Genomic DNA, 20,274 nt, shown 5'->3' on the forward strand with positions numbered 1-20,274 from the left:
TTGTCCACCACCATTCATGACTGGATGTGGCAGGACTTCAGAGGTTAGATCTGATCCGTTGGTTGTGGGATCACTTCGCTCTGGCTATCACTTGCTGCTTTCACTGTTTGGCGTGAAAGTAGTCCTGTTTGGTGGCTTCACTGGGTTAATACCTCACCTTCAGGTATGCCAGTGCTGCTCCTGGCATGCCCTCCTGCACTCTTCATTGAACTAGGGTTGATCCCTGGCTTGATGGTAATGGTTGAGAGGGGGATATGCCAGGCTGTAAGGTTGTGCTGGAGTACAATCCTGCTGCCGTTGCTGGCCCACAGCGCCTCCTGGAATCCCAGCCTTGAGTTGCTAGATCTATGTGAAGTCTGTCCCATTGAGCACAGTGATAGTGCCACACAACACGATGGAGATTATTCTCAATGTGAAGGTGGGATTCCGTCACCACAAGGACTGTGCGATGGTCACCCTTACCGATACTGTCATGGACAGATGCATCTGCAGCTGGCAGATTGGTAAGGACAAGGTCAAGCATGTTTTTCCCTCTTGTTGGTTCCCTCACCACCTGCCACAGACCCAGTCTAGTAGCTATGTCCTTTAGGACCTGACCAGCTCCATCCTAGTGCTGCTGCTGAGCCATTCTTGGTGGTGAACATTGAAATCCCCCACCCAGAGGACATTTTGTGCCCTTACCATCTTTAGTGCTTCCTCCAAGTGTTGCTCAACATTGAGGAATACTGATGCATCATCTGGGGGAGGACGGTATGTGGTAATTGGCAGGAGGTTTCCTTGCCCATGTTTAACTTGAAGCCGTGAGACTTCATGGGGTCCGGAGTCAATGTTAAGGACTCCTAGAGCAAATCCTTCCCGACTGTATACTGCTGTGCTGCCCCCTCTGATGAGTCTGTCCTGCCGGTGGGACAGGACATATCCAGGGATGGTGACAGTGGTGCCTGGGACATAGTCATTCTCACAGAATCATACCTTACAGACAATGTCAGGCTGTTGCTTGACTAGTCTGTGAGACAGCCCTCCCAATTTTGGTACTAACCCCTAAGTGTTAGAGAGCAGGGCTTTGCAGGCTCAACAGGGCCGTTTCTGCTGTTGTCTTTTCTAGTGCCTGGGTTGATGTCAGATGACTCGTCCAGTTCCATTTCTTTGAGACTTTGTCACAATTGGTACATCTGAGTGGCTTGCTAGGCCATTTCAGAGGGCAGTTGGGAGTCAACCACATTGCTGTGGATCTGGAGAGTCATGTAGGCCAGGCCAGGTGAGGGTGGCAGATTTCGTCCCCTGAAGGACATGAGCGAACCAGATGGGTTTTTCCGACAATCGGCAATGATTTCATGGTGATCAGAGATTCTTAATTCCTGATTGTTTTGTTTGAATTCCAATTCCACCATCTGCTGTGGTGGAATTTGAACCCAGGTCCCCAGAACATTAGCTGGGTTTCTGGATTAATAGTCTAATGATAATACTCCTGGGCCATCATCTACTGTACCCATGGACAAGTTAGACTGAAGGGACTGTTTCCATACTGTGCAACTCTATGACTCTATAAGAATCACAATGTACTCCCATCTACCTATAGGCTATGCTCGATTCCAAACTGACTGCACTGACCTACACTGTCCTTGTGGTCCTGGATCAATTCCAAACTAATTTCACTGACCACATAATGTGATATTAATTCTGCTCCAATCCTGCTGCTTGCTCAGCACCTGACCTGAAAAAAACTCCTTGTGCTGTCTCTTCCCCGTTACTTCGTGTACGTCCAAAACAAAAGCACCCCCCCCTCAACTACATCCCATTTTTAGTTACAATGAAAGCAAAAAGCTGAGGATTAGCAGTATAGTGCTGAAAGAGACCATTCAGTTCGCCAAGTCTGCACCAACCCTCCCACCCCTTGCCCTATCCCTGTAACCCTGTATTCCCATGGCTAACCCACCTAGCCTTAACATTCATGGATACTTTGGACAATTTAGCATGGCCAATCCACCATTAGCTGCAGGATTTGGACTGTGGGAGGAAACCCTGAGCAGACACGAGGAAAACGTGCAAACTCCAGATAGACAGTTGCCTGAGGGTGGAATCGAACCTGAGTCCCTGGTGCCACAAGGCAGCAGTGCTGACCACTGAGCTACCACCTCTAAGACATCTGAGGTAGAAAGAGAAAATGCTGGAGTAACTCAGCCGGTCTGATAACGCGTGTGGAAGGTAAACAGAGTCGATGTTGAGTCTCGTTTGACTCTTCGACTTTCCATTCAGTTTTCCATCGTGCCTCGCCGACCCTATCACTTCGCAGCAACCACACTCTTGCATGTCTCAAGTGTATTGCTGCCGAGTATGGCATCAGCAAATTACTGGTCTTGTCCTGAATTTTGCAGTCTCAATCTGCCCATAACACCCCATTGGGAGCTCAGAACCTGGGCAAACCATATCCTATGTCAGTAGCCATGAGATAAAAGGCTTCCTGTGTTAAGGAGCACATTGCTTTGATTCCATTGACGTACTGAATACACGTTGGTGTGTATGTCTCTCTCTCTCTCTCTCCCCCTCTATCACTTCCTTAGTCCCTGTGACTATCACTCATTCTCTCGCTGCGTCTATTTATCTCTCTCTCGATGCGTCTATCTGTATTCCCTTCCCCTCCCTGTCAATGTCTCTTCCACTCCCCTTCTATGTCAGTCTGTCTGTGGCCCTCCCGTGTCTCCGTCCTTCTCCATCCTCCTTCACTATCTATTACCCAGCCCCACCTCCCTCCTAGTGTCAATCTCTCTCCATCTCCCCATGTTGTACCTATCCGTCTCCCTTCCTCACTCCATCTCCCTCCCTCTGTCTATCACTCTCCCTCTCTCCTGTAGGTGTCTCCCTCTTCCCATTCCTACCTCCCGACGTGTGTCCATGGATTTTCTCTGTTTGGCCCTGGGAGTGACTGCGCACGCGCAGAACCGAATATTAGATACATTGCGAACGTTCTGCGCGCGAGGCTCCACCCGGCCAGACCCCGGAAGTGGTGTCCAAGGTGAGGCTTGCAGTTGGGGTTTCCCAAATTCCTGACCCATCGTCCCCACTTTCTGGGTTTCACGAACTCTTGATCCATCGGTCCCAGCCCTATTGCTCCCTTTCGGCGTTTCTTAAACCCCTGCCCCATTGCCCCCTCGGATTTTCCTAAATTCCTGCCCCATTGCCCTCCCCCGGGGTCTTCTAAATCCCTTTCCCGTTGCCCCCACCCCCGACATTTCCTAAATTCCTGCCCCCATTTCCCTCACTGGGGTTTCCTAAACCCCTGCCCTATTGCCCCCTGTAGGGGTTCCCAACACCCCTGCCCCATTGCCCCACCCCTGGGGTTTTCCAAACACCTGCCCTATTGGTCTCCCCTCCTGTCCCATTGGGCCCAAACACTGTCCCACTTACACCACCACCCCTCTCCCAGCGTTTCCCTGGACCCCTGTCCCATTGCCCCCGGAATACCCCAAACCCCTGTCCCTCGTTGTCCCTGCACCAGTATCCAAGCCCTCCTGACCCTGGAGAATGGATAATCCCAGTCCCTGAGTGGGGTTGCAAAATCCCTAACCCTCTCCTAATGGATTTTCTGTCTGAGTTACTCCATGCTATCACTGGCCCAAGGAGGTTGCATAAATGACGTAAGACAGAGTGGCAGGAGTGGACCATTCTACCCATTGAGTCTGCTATCCCATTCAATGGGATCTGATCATCCTCAACTCCCATTTTTCCCTGTAACCCGTGATTCCCCTTCCTGATTAAAAATTCCTCTCTATCTCAGCCTCAAATACCCTCAACAGCACCCCCACCCGTAGTAAAGAATTTCACAGATTCACTCTCCTCTCTAAGAGAGAAGAAATCCCTCCCCATCTCCGTCTTCAGTGGGTGACCCCCTCGCTCTGAGATGCTGCCCCCACCTGGGTCCTGGACCCTCCCCCACGAGGGGTAACAACCTCTCCACATTTCCCCTCTCAAGCCCTCCCTCAGAACCTGACCTGTTTCAATAAGGTCACCCGTCATCCTTCTAAATTCCAATGAGGAACAGGCCCGACTGACTCACCCCCTCCTCATAAGGCAGTCCCTCTCTACCCAGGATCAACTGAATGAACCTTTCCTTGTCTGTCTCCAATGTCTGTCCATCTTTGCTTAGATATGTGGCCCGAAACTGTTCATGGTATTCCAACTTTGGTCTGACAAATGCCTTGTATAGTTTTAGTAAAACCACCCTCCTTTTATACCTCATTTCCTTTGAAATAAGTCCATTTATTTCAAAGCGTATCCCATTCTCTCACTTCCTGGTGATTTTGGGGCAGATTGATCCCATTCATCATTGCTATGGGAGTGAAGCCAGCCCCTTGCTCCCAAGAGCCCGGGGCTATCTATTTTGACTCACTGCTCGCCTCAGGGCGTGTGTATCTCCCAGGGGGAGGGAAGAGGTTGAAGGGAGTGGTGGAGGTATTGCATTCCTGCTCCTCAAGTGTGTGTATGTTTTCTAGGCTGAGATAGTTCCAGGCTGAAACAGAGAGAGCGTTTTCAATCAGGAAGGGAATCGAGGCTTATTGGGGGAGGAAACAGGGAGAGTGGAAGAGCAGTTCAGGGGACCTGAAGCTCATCCCTTCCCCTCCCACTCTGGGCACTGAGGGTCCAAGCCCCGTTCCCTCTCCCTCTATCCCGAGTACGTACAATCGATCCTCATCCACCACCCCCCCCCCCCCCCAAATTCCTGGGGATGCAGGGTTTTCCCGCCAAATTGGCAGGAGATGACTGGGGGTTGGAATGGTGGTAGGAGCTCAGGAGAGCTCCCCAGAGTTGGGGAAGGGGCAACAGTAGTAATATGTGATGCAGTAACTGCACCTGAATGCGGGCTTGTCCCATTAAATTTAAAGGAGCCCTTTCTTTCTTTCTTTCTGCCAACCCCCAAGTGTTGAGGGCCTGTTTCTGAATGTTCTCTCTCCTCGACAGGACTCGAAGGATGAAGACAGACGGTAGTCGGTTGACGCGCCCGAGAACCGGGCTCGGCTCCGGCCCCCCACGGGTGGGCACGGCCACCCTCCGACCAGCAGGCTTCCAAGTGCCCAGGACCTCCGCCCAGCACCACCTCACCCCGAGAATCCGGCTGCCAGCCGCGTGGCTGGAGAACAAGTTTCTGGTGCCGCCCCCCGGGGCCCGGGCGGGCCTTCCGAAACCGACCCTCCGCTTCAGCCAGCCCCTCGACCCCCGGCTGCCTCTGGGCCTGGGCGCCTGGAGGGGTGGTCCACACTCCCTTGCCCACAAACCAGACCCTCGGCAGCTAGAGCCGGGATGCCAGCCCGAGAGCCGAGCCGAGGGCACCATTGACAGCAGGGAGCAGGTAGGCACCTCGATGTTGGCTCAGTGTGCAGCCTGTTATTGAAAGTAACAGATACCCCCCCGGGAGGGAGTTACAGACTGGAATCTGATCGTGGGGGTTCGGGAGGGTTTATATACAGAATAACAGATAACCCCCCCGGGAGGGAGTTACAGACTGGAATCTGATCGAGGGGGTTCGGGGGGGGGTTTATATACAGAATAACAGATACCCCCCCGGGGAGGGAGTTACAGACTGGAATCTGATCGAGGGGGTTCGGGGGGGGTTTATATACAGAATAACAGATTCCCCCCGGGGAGGGAGTAACAGACTGGAATCTGATCGAGGGGGTTCGGGGGGGTTTATATACAGAATAACAGATACCCCCTGGGAGGGAGTTACAGACTGGAAGAGAATTGAGGAGGTTTGGGTGCAGTTTTGAACGTTCTGCTTCTGTTCCGCTCCTCAGGCCTGGGAGGTCCCGGCCGAGTTGCCTGAGCTGCTGCCCGCCTACGACCTGTCGAATGAGGATTACGAGGACCTGGTGCAGGCCCGGGTGGACCTGGCCGACGAGGAGCTGCAAGACGTTGCAGACCCCTCGCAGAACCGGGATGCCGTGTTGAGGCGGAAGAAGGTGAGCGCGCGTGACTCCTTGCCCGGGGTGGGCGCCTCTGGTACGCTTTTGAGCCCCCAAGCCGCTCTGTGCATCCGCGTGTCAGTCGTGTCGCAGTGCGCTGTTGTGTTGGGGGGGGATGGGAGTTCTCCAGTGCTTTCGGGGTGGCTGTGTGGGCGTCTCTGAGTGGGTCCTTCTGAGGTCACTTTCAGCATGTCTGACTCACTGATGTATGGAACATGTAACAGCACAGGCCCTTCGGCCCATGATGTTGTGCCGAACCTTTACCCTATACCCAAGGTCTATCTAATCTCCACCCCTACCTTGTGCTACCATCCATATACCTATGTAATAGCAGCTTAAGTGCCCCTAATGAGGGCAACTCCACTACCCTCTCCGGCAATGCATTCCACACCCCGACCACTCCCTGAGTAAAGAACCTACCTCTGACGTGTCCCCAATATCTACCTCCACTCACTTTCAAACTCGTAATAGCTACCTCCACCCTCTGGAAAAAGTCTCTGGCTGTCCACTCTATCTATACCTCTGATCATTTTGTACACCTCTATTGAGTCACTTCGTTGTTTTAAAGAGAAAAACCCGAGCGCTCCCAACCATTCCTTGTAAGAACCTTCCCTCCATTCCAGGCAACGTCCTGGTAGATCTCCCCTGCGCCTTTTCCAACGCTTCCGCATCTTTCCTGTAATGGGGCGACCAGAATTGGACACAATACTCCAGCTGTGGCCGAACCAGGCTTTAGCATCATCTGACAGAGCCTGCAGGGAGCGACTGCTGGGCCAATTTCGTTGGCGGGTGAAATTGGATCCCCTCTGTTGTCCCCCAAGTTTGGAGGAATTCGCAACGGCCCCACTCGTGTCCTCCCCACTTCAGATTGTCTCCATCGCCCTACCTCTAACAGTATGTCACATCATGTCCCTGTCATGCAGCACAGGAACAGACCCTTCAGCCCGACCAGTCCGTGCCATCCATCATCCCAAACTAAGCTATTCCCACCTGCCTGCGCCTGGCCCATATCCCTCCAAACCTTTCCCATTCCTGTCCTTATCTCAATGTCTTTTAAATGTTGTACCTGTCCACACACCCAGCACTTCCTCAGGAAGCTCCTTCCACACACGCACCACTGTCTGCGTAGAACGTTTGCCCCTTCTGTCTTTTTTGAGTCTTTCTCCTCTCACCTGTGCCCCCCAGTCTTGAAATTCCCCAGCCCGCCTGCCATTCACCCAATCTGTGCCCCTCAAGATTTTTCTAAACCTCTTCGACCTCTAACACGCCAGTGGAAAACATCCCAGCTTCTCCATCCCCTCCTTGCAACTCAAACCCTCGATTCCTGGCAACAGGAATCTCTTCTGAACCCTCTCCAGTTAAATAACGTCCTTCCTACAATGGGGCGACCAGAACTGGACACAGTTCCTCAACAGGACGTCCCAACTCCTACACTCAAAGGCCTGAGCAATGAAGGCAAGTGTGCTACACACCTTCTTAGCCACCCTGTCCACATATGACGCAAACTTCAATGAATTATGTACCCGAGCCCCTCGGTGTCTCTGTTTTACAACACTACCCAGGGCCCTACTTTTAATTGTACAAGCCCTGCCCTTCAGAGATGACGGGAACTACAGATGCTGGAGAATCCGAGATAACAAATTGTGGAGCTGGATGAACACAGCAGGCCAAGCAGCATCTTAGGAGGACAAAAGCTGACGTTTCAGGCCCAGACCCTGCATCAGAAAAGCTTTTCTGATGCAGGGTCTAGGCCCGAGGCATCAAGCCCTGCCCTTGTTTGTTTTACTGAAATGCAATACCTGGCATTTATCAAAATTAAACTCCGCCTGCCCCTCCTGAGTTCATTATTGGCTTTGAACACTTTCAGCCGTTCTGGAAAATCCCTGGTTTTGATCAGTTCTTTCTCGTTTCAGGCCACAGTTTGTAAAATAGCACACAATTATTAAAAGACGACTTTTGCAAAAATACAGAATTTTGCTCCTCGAAGGTTTTCTTAAGGCCTCCTCAAAATTCGTGTCAATGAATGAGAGATGAGCTATCGCCACTCGCATCCGAAAATGAGATTCATTCTTTGAAGTATACAGTTTTAGAAGTACAAATCCCACAGGTTTCCTTCCGCTTCAGAATGCAAATTTCCTGGTGATATCTTTTGACTTTCTGTAAAACATTCGCTCCTTCCTCCGCTGACGCTCAGCCATAGCAGTGCGTACTGTCTACAAGATGCCCTGCAGAAATTCACCGATGCTCCTCTGACAGCACCTTCCACACCCCTGCACTCCTCTACCATCCAGAAGGACAAGGTTGGGGTAGCAGATACATGGGAACACCAGCTCCCACTGCGGGCCACTCACCATCCCGACTTGGAAGTATATCGGCCGTTCCTTCAGTGTGGCCGGGTCAGAGTCCCTGGAATTCCCTTCTTGAGGGTCTACCTACACCACAGGGGTGCAGCGGTTCAAGGTGGGAGCTCACCCCCATGTTCTCAAGGTTGGGGGGGGTGTGCAATAAGTGTCAGGCTCAGCCACTGAGGCCCACATACCATGAAGAACCAAACCCATAATTTGAGGGAGGTCAAAGGGGTTTGTCACCAATGAACGGTGACCAATACACTGACCTCTGAGGTACTGTTGCTAGACGAGCATCTAGTTGTGAACATCTCTGGACCCAATCTTCTCTGCACCTCACCTTCCTACTATGAGAGGCGTGGGTGGTCAGAGACTTTTTCCCAGGGCGGAAATGACTATTAGGCCGGGGGAGGGGGGGGGGGGGGGTGGCATCATTTTAAGGTGATTGGAGGATGGTACGGGGGGAGATGTCGGAGGTAGGTTCTTCACGCAGTGTGGTGGGCGTGTGCAATGCGCTGCTGGCAGTGGTAGTGGAGTTAGATACTTTAGAGACTTAAGCGACTCTTGGATCGGCACATGGAGGACAGTAAAATGGAGGGTACGCAGGGTATATCGATCTTAGTAGGATAATAGGTCGGCACAACATTGTGGGCTGAAGGGCCTGTACTGAGCTGTACTGTTCTATGTTCTACTGGTGGGACCAGCATCTGTGTAAACAGCTCCCACAATGAACGTGAAGTGGCTGAAAATCTTTTGCTTTCCGGAGACACGCAACAATCCTTCGACCGTTTCTGGGTTCTCTGAGCCGTTCCCTCCCACTTTTCCGGTCCACCGTTAAAAACGCGAGAAAGACAATGGTCTGAGCGATGCTGCTGTCACTTTTCTTTCTCAGGTGCAGCTCTTGAACGAGGTTTGCTGCTCTCTCATCAAAGGGGGGAACCTCGCGGAGAAGGAGGATGAAACCCGTGAAAGGCTGCAGGTCCTCTGCGAGGAGATCGCGCAGCAAGATCCTGAGTTTCTCCTGAAGGTAGTGCAGAGATGGGCCATAACAGGGAACAGCAAGAGTGAGAGACCTCTCCAGACACAGGAGTGTGTGTGTGTGAGAGTGTATGTGTGTGTGAGAGAGAGAGAGAGAGAGAGAGGTTAGAGAGACCTCCCCAGATACAGGAGTGTGTGTGTGTGTGTGAGAGAGAGAGGGTTAGAGAGATCTCCCCAGATACAGGAGTGTGTGTGTATGTGTGTGTGTGAGAGAGAGGATTAGAGAGACCTCCCCAGATACAGGAGTGTGTGTGTATGGGAGAGAGAGGGTTAGAGAGACCTCCCCAGATACAGGAGTGTGTGTGTGTGTGTGTGAGAGAGAGGGTTAGAGAGACCTCCCCAGACACAGGAGTGTGTGTGTGAGAGCGAAGGAAATGGGGCAGTTTGTACAAAAGGGTATCTGTTGATTGAGGAATTTGTAGGGGATGGGGGGGGTGAATCCTTGTCTCACTGACTATGTGTTGGTTTGGATGAGTGTGTTGGTGTCGTGGCCTGTGTGCTGTTGATATTTAGTAACTGACATCTCTCTTCCCCGAACCCCCCTCCCCACTGCTCTTTTTCCTCTCTCCCCTGACCCCGTTCCTGTCTCTCCCCCTCTGCACTGTTCACACCCCTCTCTGCTGCCGCTTTGTTCACTCTCTCTCCCTGACCCCGTTCCTGTCTCTCCCCCTCTGCTCCGCTTCCCCCCCCTCCTCCCTCTCTCCCCCGCTCCTTACCCTCCTTCCCCTGACACCCTTCCTGTCTCTCCCCCTCTGCCTCCTCCCCTGGCAGGTTGCCCTGTACACACGGCAGGAACTGAACATCCGCAGCACCGCCAACTTCCTGTTGGCGCTGAGCGCCTGGCTCCTGCCCTCGAGGCCTCACCTGCGCCGCTATTTCTGCCAGGCTGTTCGGCTGCCTTCAGACTGGATCGAGGTGGCACGGCTGTACCAGGTATGGGGCTGGGGGGGGCATATGTTCCAGGTACACCGGGTGAGGGAGGCATATATACTGGGTACACGAGGACGGTGGAGGGGGATGTTTTTGACAGCTACGCAGGTATGCTGGGCAGGGGACATATTTAGCGGCTACACGGGCATGGTTGGGGGGGGCGCACGTATTTGGCGGGTACATGCGGACGGTCGTGGTGCGGTGGGGGGAACACGTTAGCCGGTTACACGGGGACAGGGGAGCGGGGAACGTATTCGGCGGGTACGAGGGGGGAGCGGGGGACCTATTTAGCGGGTGCGCTGATGGGGGTGGGAGGGGCAAGGGAGTCTGTACAACACATTGAACGGTGGGAACTGTGCCCCGTACACTGGGCGACCTTTGACCTGCTGGGAGGGCAAGCTGATGTCCTTTCTGATTCTCTCTCTCTCTCTCTCTCTCTCTCTCTCTCTCATTCTCTCTCTCTCTCATTCTCTCTCTCTCTCATTCTCTCTCTCTCTCATTCTCTCTCTCTCTCTCTCTCTCTCTCTCTCTCTCTCTCTCTCTCTCTCTCTCTCTCTCTCTCTCTCTCTCTGTCTGTCTCTAACCCCCAGAGTTTGGCATCGAACACCGGGAGCCTGGCCCCCTACCCCTCGTGTCTGCGGCAGTCTCTGTCCGACCGGTTTAAAGGGTTCGATGAGTACCAGTTGGCCAAGTACAACAGCAGGAAGCAGCGCTGCAAGAACTGCTCAAAGAGAGTGAGTGTCGGGGGTGACCTGGCGATCCGGGGGCCGTACCAACACGGTCACAGACCCATCCGTGCCAACCAGGCACCCTAAATTAATCTGAAGCCCTCCCGGCTTTGGCACGAGTCCCCAGATGTTGGTGAGGAGGACTGGGCTCTGTTTAATGTTCTCGTCTGCTGGCCTCGTCAGTGCCAAATGGTCCAAGTGGGCTTGTTCCTTTTTGTGGGTTTTTTTTTCAAAACAGTGTTGTCATCAGTTGGGAAGTATGCCATTGGCAGTGGACGGGAAGGGGGTTTGAGTCCATTGGGATTGTGTCCGATGGGAGGGAATGGGAAGGGGGTTTGAGTCCATTGGGATTGTGTCCGATGGGAGGGAATGGGAAGGGGGTTTGAGTCCATTGGGATTGTGTCCGACGGGAGGGAACGGGAAGGGGGTTTGGGTGCATTGGGATTGTATCCGATGGGAGTGAACGGGAAGGCGGTTGGGTCCAACATGAATCCATGTTGTCTCTGCACTGTCATGTCTCTCTCCATCTCTCTCAGCTGCAACGATCCTCTCTGACTGCAAATGAGACCAACCCAAAAACTCCCTTCTCTCTGAAGAAGCTGGTCCGTTGGCTGCACCTGAAGGAGCCAGCCTATCACGTCATGTGTCTGTTGGGTCGAAGGTGAGTGTGGGGGTGAGCGGTGTAGTGTCATACTGCCAACAGCAGGTGGTGCGCTGATATTGTCCACGCTCTCATCATCCAGAGTCCCCTGCCTCCCCCACCCACCCAGAGAATGGCTTCAAGCCCTGCTCCAGTCTCTGGTGGCTGAGGGTTAGATAGATGCAGAGAAAAGCTCCCTCTACACTGCACCCCCCCCCCTCCCCATCAAACACTCCCAGGGACAGGGACAGCACGAGGTTAGATGCAGAGTGAAGCTCCCTCTACACTATCCCCCATTACACATGCCCAGGGACAGGGACAGCACGGGGTTAGATGCAGAGTAAAGCTCCCTCTACACTGTTCCTCCCATCACACACTCCCAGGGCAGGGACAGCATGGGGTTAGATGCAGAGTGAAGCTCCCTCTACACTATCCCCCATCAAACACTCCCAGGGACAGGGACAGCACGGGGTTAGATACAGAGTAAAGCTCCCTGTTTGCGGTTAGATTTAACACCATAATTTACCACGGTCTCCTTTTGTCTGGTTTTGACATGGTGTTTCTTTCCCACCAGGTACCCAGCTGACCTCCAGTCCTTTTCCCGCAGTCGGTTGCCCGGGCCCTGGGATTCCCGCAGAGCCGGGAAAAGGATGAAGTTTGAGTTGCCGGAGTCCTGGGAGAGGCAGCTCTCATTGCATGGCAACACTGCCGCAGTCTGGGAGCAGCTCATAGGTATTTACCTGGGCGTCCCCCCAGGAAAGGGCTTTTCACTGAAACCCTGGCTCAATACCCACAAACACCCGCTTCCCTCCACTGCTCAGGCACAGCCGCAGCAGTGTGTACTATCTACAAGACGCCCTGCAGAGACTCACCGAGGCTCCTCAAACAGCACCTTCCAAAACCCACTGCTTAGGCACAGCCACAGCAGTGTGTACCATCTACAAGACGTCCTGCAGAGACTTGTTGAGGCTCCTCAGAAGGCACTTTGCAGACCCTCCCCCCCCACCCCACCTGTTCCTCTACCATCTAGAAGGACAAAGTTGTGGGGGGCAGCAGATTAGAAGGTGTCGCAACTCAGTTGGGAACCCCAGTGGAAATCGATGTATTATGGGAGTTGTCTGGAAACTTCAAGATTCTACAAACTGCGGGGAATTCCCCAATTTACCTCTCTTTGTGCCCAAGGCAGACAGACAGCTCGGTCTCTCTGCTTAACAATAATTGCTTGTTGTTACAACTCTGTAGTTAGCGGTGAAAAATTGGGAATCATCAGCGTATAACTTGACATATTAAGACTCCTTAATGATTTTTATTTCCGGTATACTCTTACCGTGGACCAAAATGACAAAGGAACTGCTTTGAAATCGGGGGAGGCTGCGCATGAAAGCCAATAGCTGAATGCTCAATGCCAGCACTGTTTTCGCAGCTGCTTTGAGCTGTGGTCAAAGTGTAGTTTTCAGATGAACTGGAGCTGTTAGGGTTATGTTGAAATGGGAATTGAGTTGGCGATCAGAAGCCGACTCGCGAGCTGTTGCCGACCACAAATCCCGCCAGCAATCATGGGATTGGCTTTCGGGTATCTGAGGAGCGTGGGGGCTTTGAACGAGACGCACAGAAGCGGTCTGATCCCCAGCAGCTCAAGAGCTGACTCTGTCCTCTGCATCGTAAGCCTGAACAAAATCAGTTGAAGTTTCCAGCAGCCGTAGCTATTATTTTTTCCTTAATAAGTCAGAGACCTTTCACAAGTGAACCTGTGCCTCCAGGAAGCGGGTGGGAGCATCTGGAGAAGGATGATTGCACAACTGCTGAATTGCGTTTGCAGTCTTCTCCTCCACCCAGAACACCCGGGTTTTCTTCTCCGTCTCTGTTGAGAAGTAGGTGGAGGTCTATAAGTGGGGGGTACAGTGCTAATTAGTTCAGTTGAGCCATTTACCTGTAGGTGGAGTCTAATTACTTCAAGTAGAACGTAGAAACTGCAACTGTACAGCACAGGAACAAACTCTTTGGCCCACAACATTGTGTTCAACATGACACCAAAGTTAAACTCATCACTCCTGCCTGCTGTTGGTCCTTATCCCTCTGTTCCTTTTATAGTGGTATGCGTACCTAATAGCCCTTAAACAGCCTATTGCATCTGCCTCCACCACCGTCCCTGGCAGCACATTCCACACTCCTACCACTCTCCTTTGACCTTTCCGCCCGCCTCACCTTAAACGCACACCCCCTAGTTTTAGGCATTTCAACTCGCCGGTAGGTGGGAGCTAAGGATTCTGACCGCCAACCCTATCTCTGCATCTCCCAATTATATAAACTTCTGGCGAGTCTCCCGTCAGCCACCGCTGCTCCGGAGAAAACAGCCCGAGTTTCTCTGGCCTCCGCTCGTACCCTCGAATCCAGGCAGCCTCCTGGTAAACCTCGTCCGAACCTTCTCCAAAGGTTCCTCGCCCCTCCCTGTAATGTGGCGAGTAGACCTTGCTTTGGTTGCTGGGGCCGGGGGGGGGGGGTGCTGTTAAGAAAAAGAAGGTTGGGTTTCTCGTTAAGCACAAAAAACACTGCTGTCTGACCATAATTTGTGGAAAGTGTCCGTCATCCTTTATCTTTAAATTTTGTCACAATTTTGGGAATGGTGGGTCTCAATTTTGGCGGAGAGGCGCAACACGTTAGAAAGTCCCCCTTTACGCTGCTCTGGACCAGACCAGACCAGGTCCCCCACAAAATAGTTTAAGACGGTAGCCTAGACTCTAACATGTCCTTGTTTGGAGGTTAGATGGTGAAGTGAGTGTTCCGGATGAGATGTGACCCATCAAGCTACTTGATGTGAAGCGAAACACAATTTATTCAAACATTAGTGTTAAAATATAAACAAAACAAAGAGGAATTTAGAATTACCTAACTATCGGAAAGCTTAACTGGATAATAGATACAGTACTGATTACTAGTTAACTGTTCCAATACAGTAACAACCCCCTAAACATGCCCCTTTGCAAAATAAAATGAAAATTCAGACACAGATTCTCACATGCAGTTCTCCAATCCGGGAGGAAATCACATCTCAAGATTCAGAGAGAGTAGCAGCCAGGATACATTCCCTGAAGCTGCCAACTGCCTCATATCTTCTGCTGAAAACTAAACCTCAGAATTTGGGCAGCCCAGTCGCTCGGTGGCTAGCACTGCAGCCTCACAGCGCCAGGGACCCGGGTTTGATTCCACCCTCAGGCGACTGTGTGAAGTTTGCGAATTCTTTCTGTGTGGGTTTGCTCCGGTTTCCTCCCACAGTCCAAAGTTGTGTAGGCTGGGTAGATTGGCTGTGCTAAATTGACCAGAGTGTTCAGGGAGGTGGAGGATAGGTAGATGGGTCTGGGTGGGATGCTCTGAAGGTGGGTGTGGATTTGTCGGGCCGTAGGTCCAGTTTCCACACTGTAGGGATTCTGTAAAAACAAAATTTTAAAAATTCTATAAATTAGAAAGCCTGGTCTGTGGAAGCTGGCTACACCTGGCCAGGCTGCTTCTATTGTTCCAACTTCCACAACAGAAACACGAGGTCTCACAAGTTGCGCACTTTCTCAGTGACAGCTCATCACCGTTGGCTCTTCAAGTGGCAGCACGGGGTCACGCCCCCCCCCCCCTCCCACCAACCTCATGTGGCTTCGTCCCTAAACCAACCCTCCTCCACCTCAAGAAGGATCAAGGGGCTGAAGGAGGTGTCTGGGGGTGTGTGAGCTGAGGGGCAGCTGCTTCCCTGCCTAAAGGCTGAGGGTCAGTGGCACAAATGAGCCTCTGCTGCTCAATGCCGTCCATCTCAGTTTCAACGCTGTCTTTCTCTTCCCCTCCCCCAACTCCAGATCACCAGAAGCTCCCATTCATGGCGATGCTGCGTAACCTGAGGAACATGATCGCAGCTGGCATCAGCACCCCGCACCACAGCCAACTCCTGAGGAGGCTGACGGACAAGGTGGGTGGCGAGGAGAGGGGTGGGGGTGAGAGTCTGGGGTAGCAGGTGCGATTCTTCGCCCTGGAGACGGGCTCTCCACCTGCGCCAAGCGCACATGCTAAATAAATCCAGCCCCGTTTGCCCAGCGTTCGGCCCCCTATCCCCGTAAACCCTTTCTGTCCACGTGCCCATCCAGATGCCTTTTAAATGTTGTAACAGTACCCACTTCCTCTGGCAGCTCGTTCCACACACCCTCTGCGTGAAAAAAGGATAGACCACTGCACCCTTTCCCCGTAGCTCAAACCCTCCAACGTCCTTGTCGATCTTTCTCACACCTTCTTGAGTTCAAGGACGTCCTTCCTACTGAAGGGAGACCTAAATGGGATAGGGAGGAGGCCTTTCGAGCCTTCACTGCCGTTAAATACTATCGCGACTGACCTCAGCTCTGTCTCCTGCCCGCCTCTCCATAACCCTTCACCCCGTTCCAAACTGAAAACCTGGCCATCTCCTTAAATTTACTCTGCGTGCCAGCATCCGCAGAGTGAATTCCATGGATTCGTCACCCCTTGAGGGAAATACGTTATCACCTGTCTCTGTTTTAAACCTCTCCCACCCCCGCCGTAAAACTGTGACCTCCCGTTCTAGATCGTCCCGCACGAGGAAACATCCTCTCTTCATCTGCTTCCTCCATACCCTTTCGCGCCGTCTGTCCCTCGGTTAGACCTCCCCCCGTTTCGCTCGTATCGAGCCTCACCTGCTCAAACTCTCTCCACAAGACAAATCCCCTCGTTTCTGGAACAGCTCCATAAGGCCACGGGAGGAGAAATTAGGCCATTCGGCCCATCTAGTCTGCTCTGCCATTCAATCGCGGCTGACAAGTCCCTCAACCCCATTCTCCCGCTTTCTCCCTGTAACCCTTGATAATCAGGAACCCATGTATCTCAGTCTTAAATCTACTCAACGACCCGGCCTCCTCCTGTGGCAGGGAATTCTGTAGACTTACCACTCTCCGGTCTGAAGAAGTTTCTCTATATCTCTGCTCGTCCCTTTACTCTGAGGCTGTGCTCTCGGGTCCTAGAGCTCCTACAGATGGAAGCATCTTCCCAACATCCGCTCCATCCAGGCTGTTCAGTATTCTGTACATTTCAGTCAGAGCCCCCCTTCTCTTCATCCTTCTAAACTGCAATGAGTCTAGTCTCAGAGTCCTCAAATGTTCCTGAGGCTCAATTGAGCCTCATCTGAGCTGCCTGCAGTGCAACTCCAGGGGAACCAACTTTGTGCACAATACTCTGGTCGCGGCCTCACTAACTCTACGAAGAGTTGAAGCAACGCTCCTCTGCTTTAATACGCCGTTCCTTCTGAAACAGACGCCAAAACTCGTACGCCCTTATGAACCAGCTGCACCCGCGCGCTCATCTCCTGCCGTTCACACGCGGGGTCACCCAGATCCCACTGCATCGAAGCGCTCCGGCGTTTCTGTCCTGCCGAGACGAGACGCGCCGCTGTCTACCTCTGACAAATCCCAGGCCGTTTGCGTCGAACTTCCTGGGGAAGGTGGGGTTGGAGAAACAGTATTTGAACGGCAGGGGGGCGGTGTTGGGGGGGGGGGGGGGGCGCCGTTGACCTGTGCGGCAGGCACTTCTGGGGCGGAAGCAGCTCCGTCAGGCGGCTGATGGGAATGGACCTCTGACGGGAGCAAGCCAGGCGCTTTTGAGCATCGCTGTGGGGTAGGGGTGGAAGCTTGCATGTGCAACGCGACAGGCGCAAACGTAACGCTGCAGATTTCGCGGGGAGCTGTGTTTCATCCGTCTTTGCTGCACCCGGAGGAGCAGAGGGGATTCTGGGATATTTGACCAACAGAAGGCAGCAGGATGGAGTTAACGGGGCAGTTAGCGAGGGAGCTGGGGGTCGGGGGGGCACATCTTTATCAGGACTGTAGGAGCCAGGACGTGATGTGGGAGCCAGGCAGGGCTTTGTGAGGCCCACAGCAAGGGCACTTTGTGCGGTTCTGGTCGCCCCCACCCACTATAGGAAGGATGTGATTGTACTGTTGGTGGGGGGCGGAATGCAGAGGGAGATTCACCAGGACGTAGCCCAGGACGGAGCGGTTTATCGATGGGGAGGGGCTGGATAAGCTCGAGTTGTTTTCTTTGCAATTTGTCGGGGAGTGGGGTGGCTTGGATCCTGAGAGAGGTGGATAAAGTTATCAGGGGCAGGGTGGGTAGTAGGAAGCAGCTGGGCCGAAGCGTCAGTCACAAGGATTGGGTTTTGGGAGGGGGGTGGTTACATTTTAAAGCGAAGGAGAGGGTTTGAGGGGGAGAAACATCTTGGCCCGGAATTTTCTGGGAGGTTTTGGGGGGGTGGGGTGGCGTGGTCGAGGCAGGGAAACCTCGCGGCTCTTTGGCGAGCACTCGTCGCGTCAGAACAGGCTTCGGGCCTAGCGTGGGAAAACAAGGCCTCAGTGCAGGTTTGGAGCCGTTTCCGTGACTGGATAGAGTGAAGGGTGGTTCCGCGAAAATCATTGCTCCCAAAGTTTGGGGGAGAGGGAGTCCATTTTTGTGGTGGAGGGGGCGCGGAGAGGGCTAGGAGGGGTGGGGTCTGTGGGAGAGAGGGGTGGATGCGATAGACCGTGTGGGGCCTACCATCCTGCCCTGTTTGACTCTCTGGCTGCGGCCTCCGGATGGATATCCGGTGCAGTTTCCGGTCCGAAAGCTCAACCCCCACCCCATCTAACCACCCCCCCCGGCCCCTTTTCCTCTGTCCGCAGGACTCGGTCATCCGTAGCCGGCAGTTCCCGTTCCGATTTCTGGCCGCCTACCAGGCCCTGAATGAATTGCAGCGAAGGTTGGACGAGAAAGGTGAGCGCGTTACCTCCCTTCCCCACCCCCCCAATGCCCCCCCCCCACCCAAACCCAACTAACGACGTGAGCCCTGGTTTCGAATCTGGCCCACGGCAGACGATCGTTAAACAAGCAACGAGAAAGAATATACCCGGGGGTTGCAGACTCCAGGTGGCGACTCTGAGAGGGAGACGATCATTCACCCTTCCTGGGCCCCTCCACGTGACTCCAGACCCCGCGGTCACGGTGGTGGCCTCTTGCAGAGGCTCACACAGCACAGAAACAGACTCTTCGGCCCAGCCGGTCCGTGCCGACCCTGATCCCAAACTGAAGCTGTCCCCCGCTGTCTGCTCCTAGCCCATATTTGCCCAGACCTTTCCCTATTCATGTATTTATCCGAATGGCTTTTAAACGTCGGAACTGCCCCTACATCCACCACTTCCTCAGGAAACGCACAATTCACCCTCTGTGGTGCTCTTCAGGTCTTATTTAAATGTCTCTCCTTAAAATTGTGCCCCCTAGTCTTGAAATTCCGCACCCCCCCAACCCTGAGGAAAAGATGCCTGCCATACACTCTATATCTGTACCCCTCGTGGTTTTATAAACCTCTCCGAGGCCACCCGTCTGCTCCAGGGCAACAAAGTCCCAGCCTCTCCTTACAACTCAAACCCTCCTTTCCCGGTAAATCTCTTCTGACCCCTCTCTAGCTCAAAAGCACCCTTTCCTGTAACAGGGAGGCCGGAACGGGACACAGAAGAGGCCTCACCAACATCGACATGACGTCCCCAACTGCACTCAAAGGTCTGAGCGATGAAGGCGAGCATGCTGAACGCCTTCCTAACCACCCTGTCTGCCCGTGAGGCAAACGTCCAAGAGTTATATACCTGAAACCACCTAAGCCCCTCTGTTCTACAGCCAGCCTTTGAATTGGACAAGGTAGATGATGACTGACAGTTAACTGCCAGGCCCTGATTTCAATTGAAACTGGCATCCGATTGGTTCAATCAGACCAGAAAACAGTTGGATCCAACCCCAATCTCCCCACCCCCCCCCCCCCCCCAACCCCACCACCCATCCCCGAATTGTGTCGGTTTGACGGCTCGGCTTCTAAGCCCTTCTGAACAAAACCTCCCATCCTTTCCTGGACAGACGAGCCCCTGCCGACGAAAGCGGCCCTGGTCCAGAAGGCCCTGGAGTCTCTCCGTTTGCCTCGGAGACGCATGCAGTTCCTTGCCCGCTCCAGGGCGGCACCCCTTCAGTTTCGCGGCAAACGCATCGAGTTCGTGCACCAGTGGGCAACCAAGAAGTTGGAGGATCTAAGGAAAAGCAGGTGAAACCGCGCTGCCCGCCCCCCCCCCCCCCAAAAAACCCCCAGTGGGCTGTCACCGTGGGAACGAGGTGGTTCTGACCCTGACTTGTGGTCATCGCGGGATAAGCAAGATCCTGTTTCCTCGAACGTTTGTGGGAAATGTTGGGCCCAGCATTTATTTGCTCCTTCCGCACACCCTGCCTCAGGGAGGGAATTCCAGGGATTCGGACCGGGCCGCGCTATCCCCGTGGAGTGCGGCCTGACCGAAGGCTTTCATAGAGCTGTGGCGGTGAAGACAATCTCCCCCCCCCCCCCCCCCCGCCGACGCTCAGTTTCCCCGGACGCAACATCATCCCGGACCTCCGCGGGGCGCAGTCGGAAACCGAACAGGTGGGAAGACTTCTCCTACCGAGGCGGGCTCCCGAAATGTTAGCTCGGATTTTCCTCTCTCCGCACGGATGCGGCCTGACCCGCTGAGTTTCTCCAGCGATCTCCGCCCCCTTTGTTTACTCTGATGTTGCCTGGTTCTAGGAGTGGATTGGCCAGAGGGAGAGGTTGG

General features: G+C 53.5%; 1 protein-coding gene across 1 annotated transcript in view; it reads left to right on the forward strand.

Moving 5' to 3' along the window:
* Nucleotides 1-2,945: 2,945 nt before the first annotated feature.
* tep1 (telomerase-associated protein 1) overlaps nucleotides 2,946-20,274 on the forward strand; it is a 40,683-nt gene continuing 23,354 nt past the window's right edge. The window contains exons 1-11 of the mRNA XM_059641820.1: nucleotides 2,946-3,013; nucleotides 4,957-5,344; nucleotides 5,790-5,954; nucleotides 9,195-9,329; nucleotides 10,112-10,273; nucleotides 10,861-11,004; nucleotides 11,535-11,659; nucleotides 12,213-12,370; nucleotides 15,478-15,587; nucleotides 18,334-18,424; nucleotides 19,556-19,736. Of these exons, the coding sequence (XP_059497803.1) occupies nucleotides 4,967-5,344; nucleotides 5,790-5,954; nucleotides 9,195-9,329; nucleotides 10,112-10,273; nucleotides 10,861-11,004; nucleotides 11,535-11,659; nucleotides 12,213-12,370; nucleotides 15,478-15,587; nucleotides 18,334-18,424; nucleotides 19,556-19,736 (1,649 nt within the window). The 5' untranslated portion in view covers nucleotides 2,946-3,013; nucleotides 4,957-4,966. The remainder of the gene's footprint in view (nucleotides 3,014-4,956; nucleotides 5,345-5,789; nucleotides 5,955-9,194; nucleotides 9,330-10,111; nucleotides 10,274-10,860; nucleotides 11,005-11,534; nucleotides 11,660-12,212; nucleotides 12,371-15,477; nucleotides 15,588-18,333; nucleotides 18,425-19,555; nucleotides 19,737-20,274) is intronic.

The sequence above is a fragment of the Stegostoma tigrinum genome, chromosome 43 (genome assembly GCF_030684315.1).
Source record: "Stegostoma tigrinum isolate sSteTig4 chromosome 43, sSteTig4.hap1, whole genome shotgun sequence".
In the NCBI taxonomy this organism is placed as follows: Eukaryota; Metazoa; Chordata; class Chondrichthyes; order Orectolobiformes; family Stegostomatidae; genus Stegostoma; species Stegostoma tigrinum.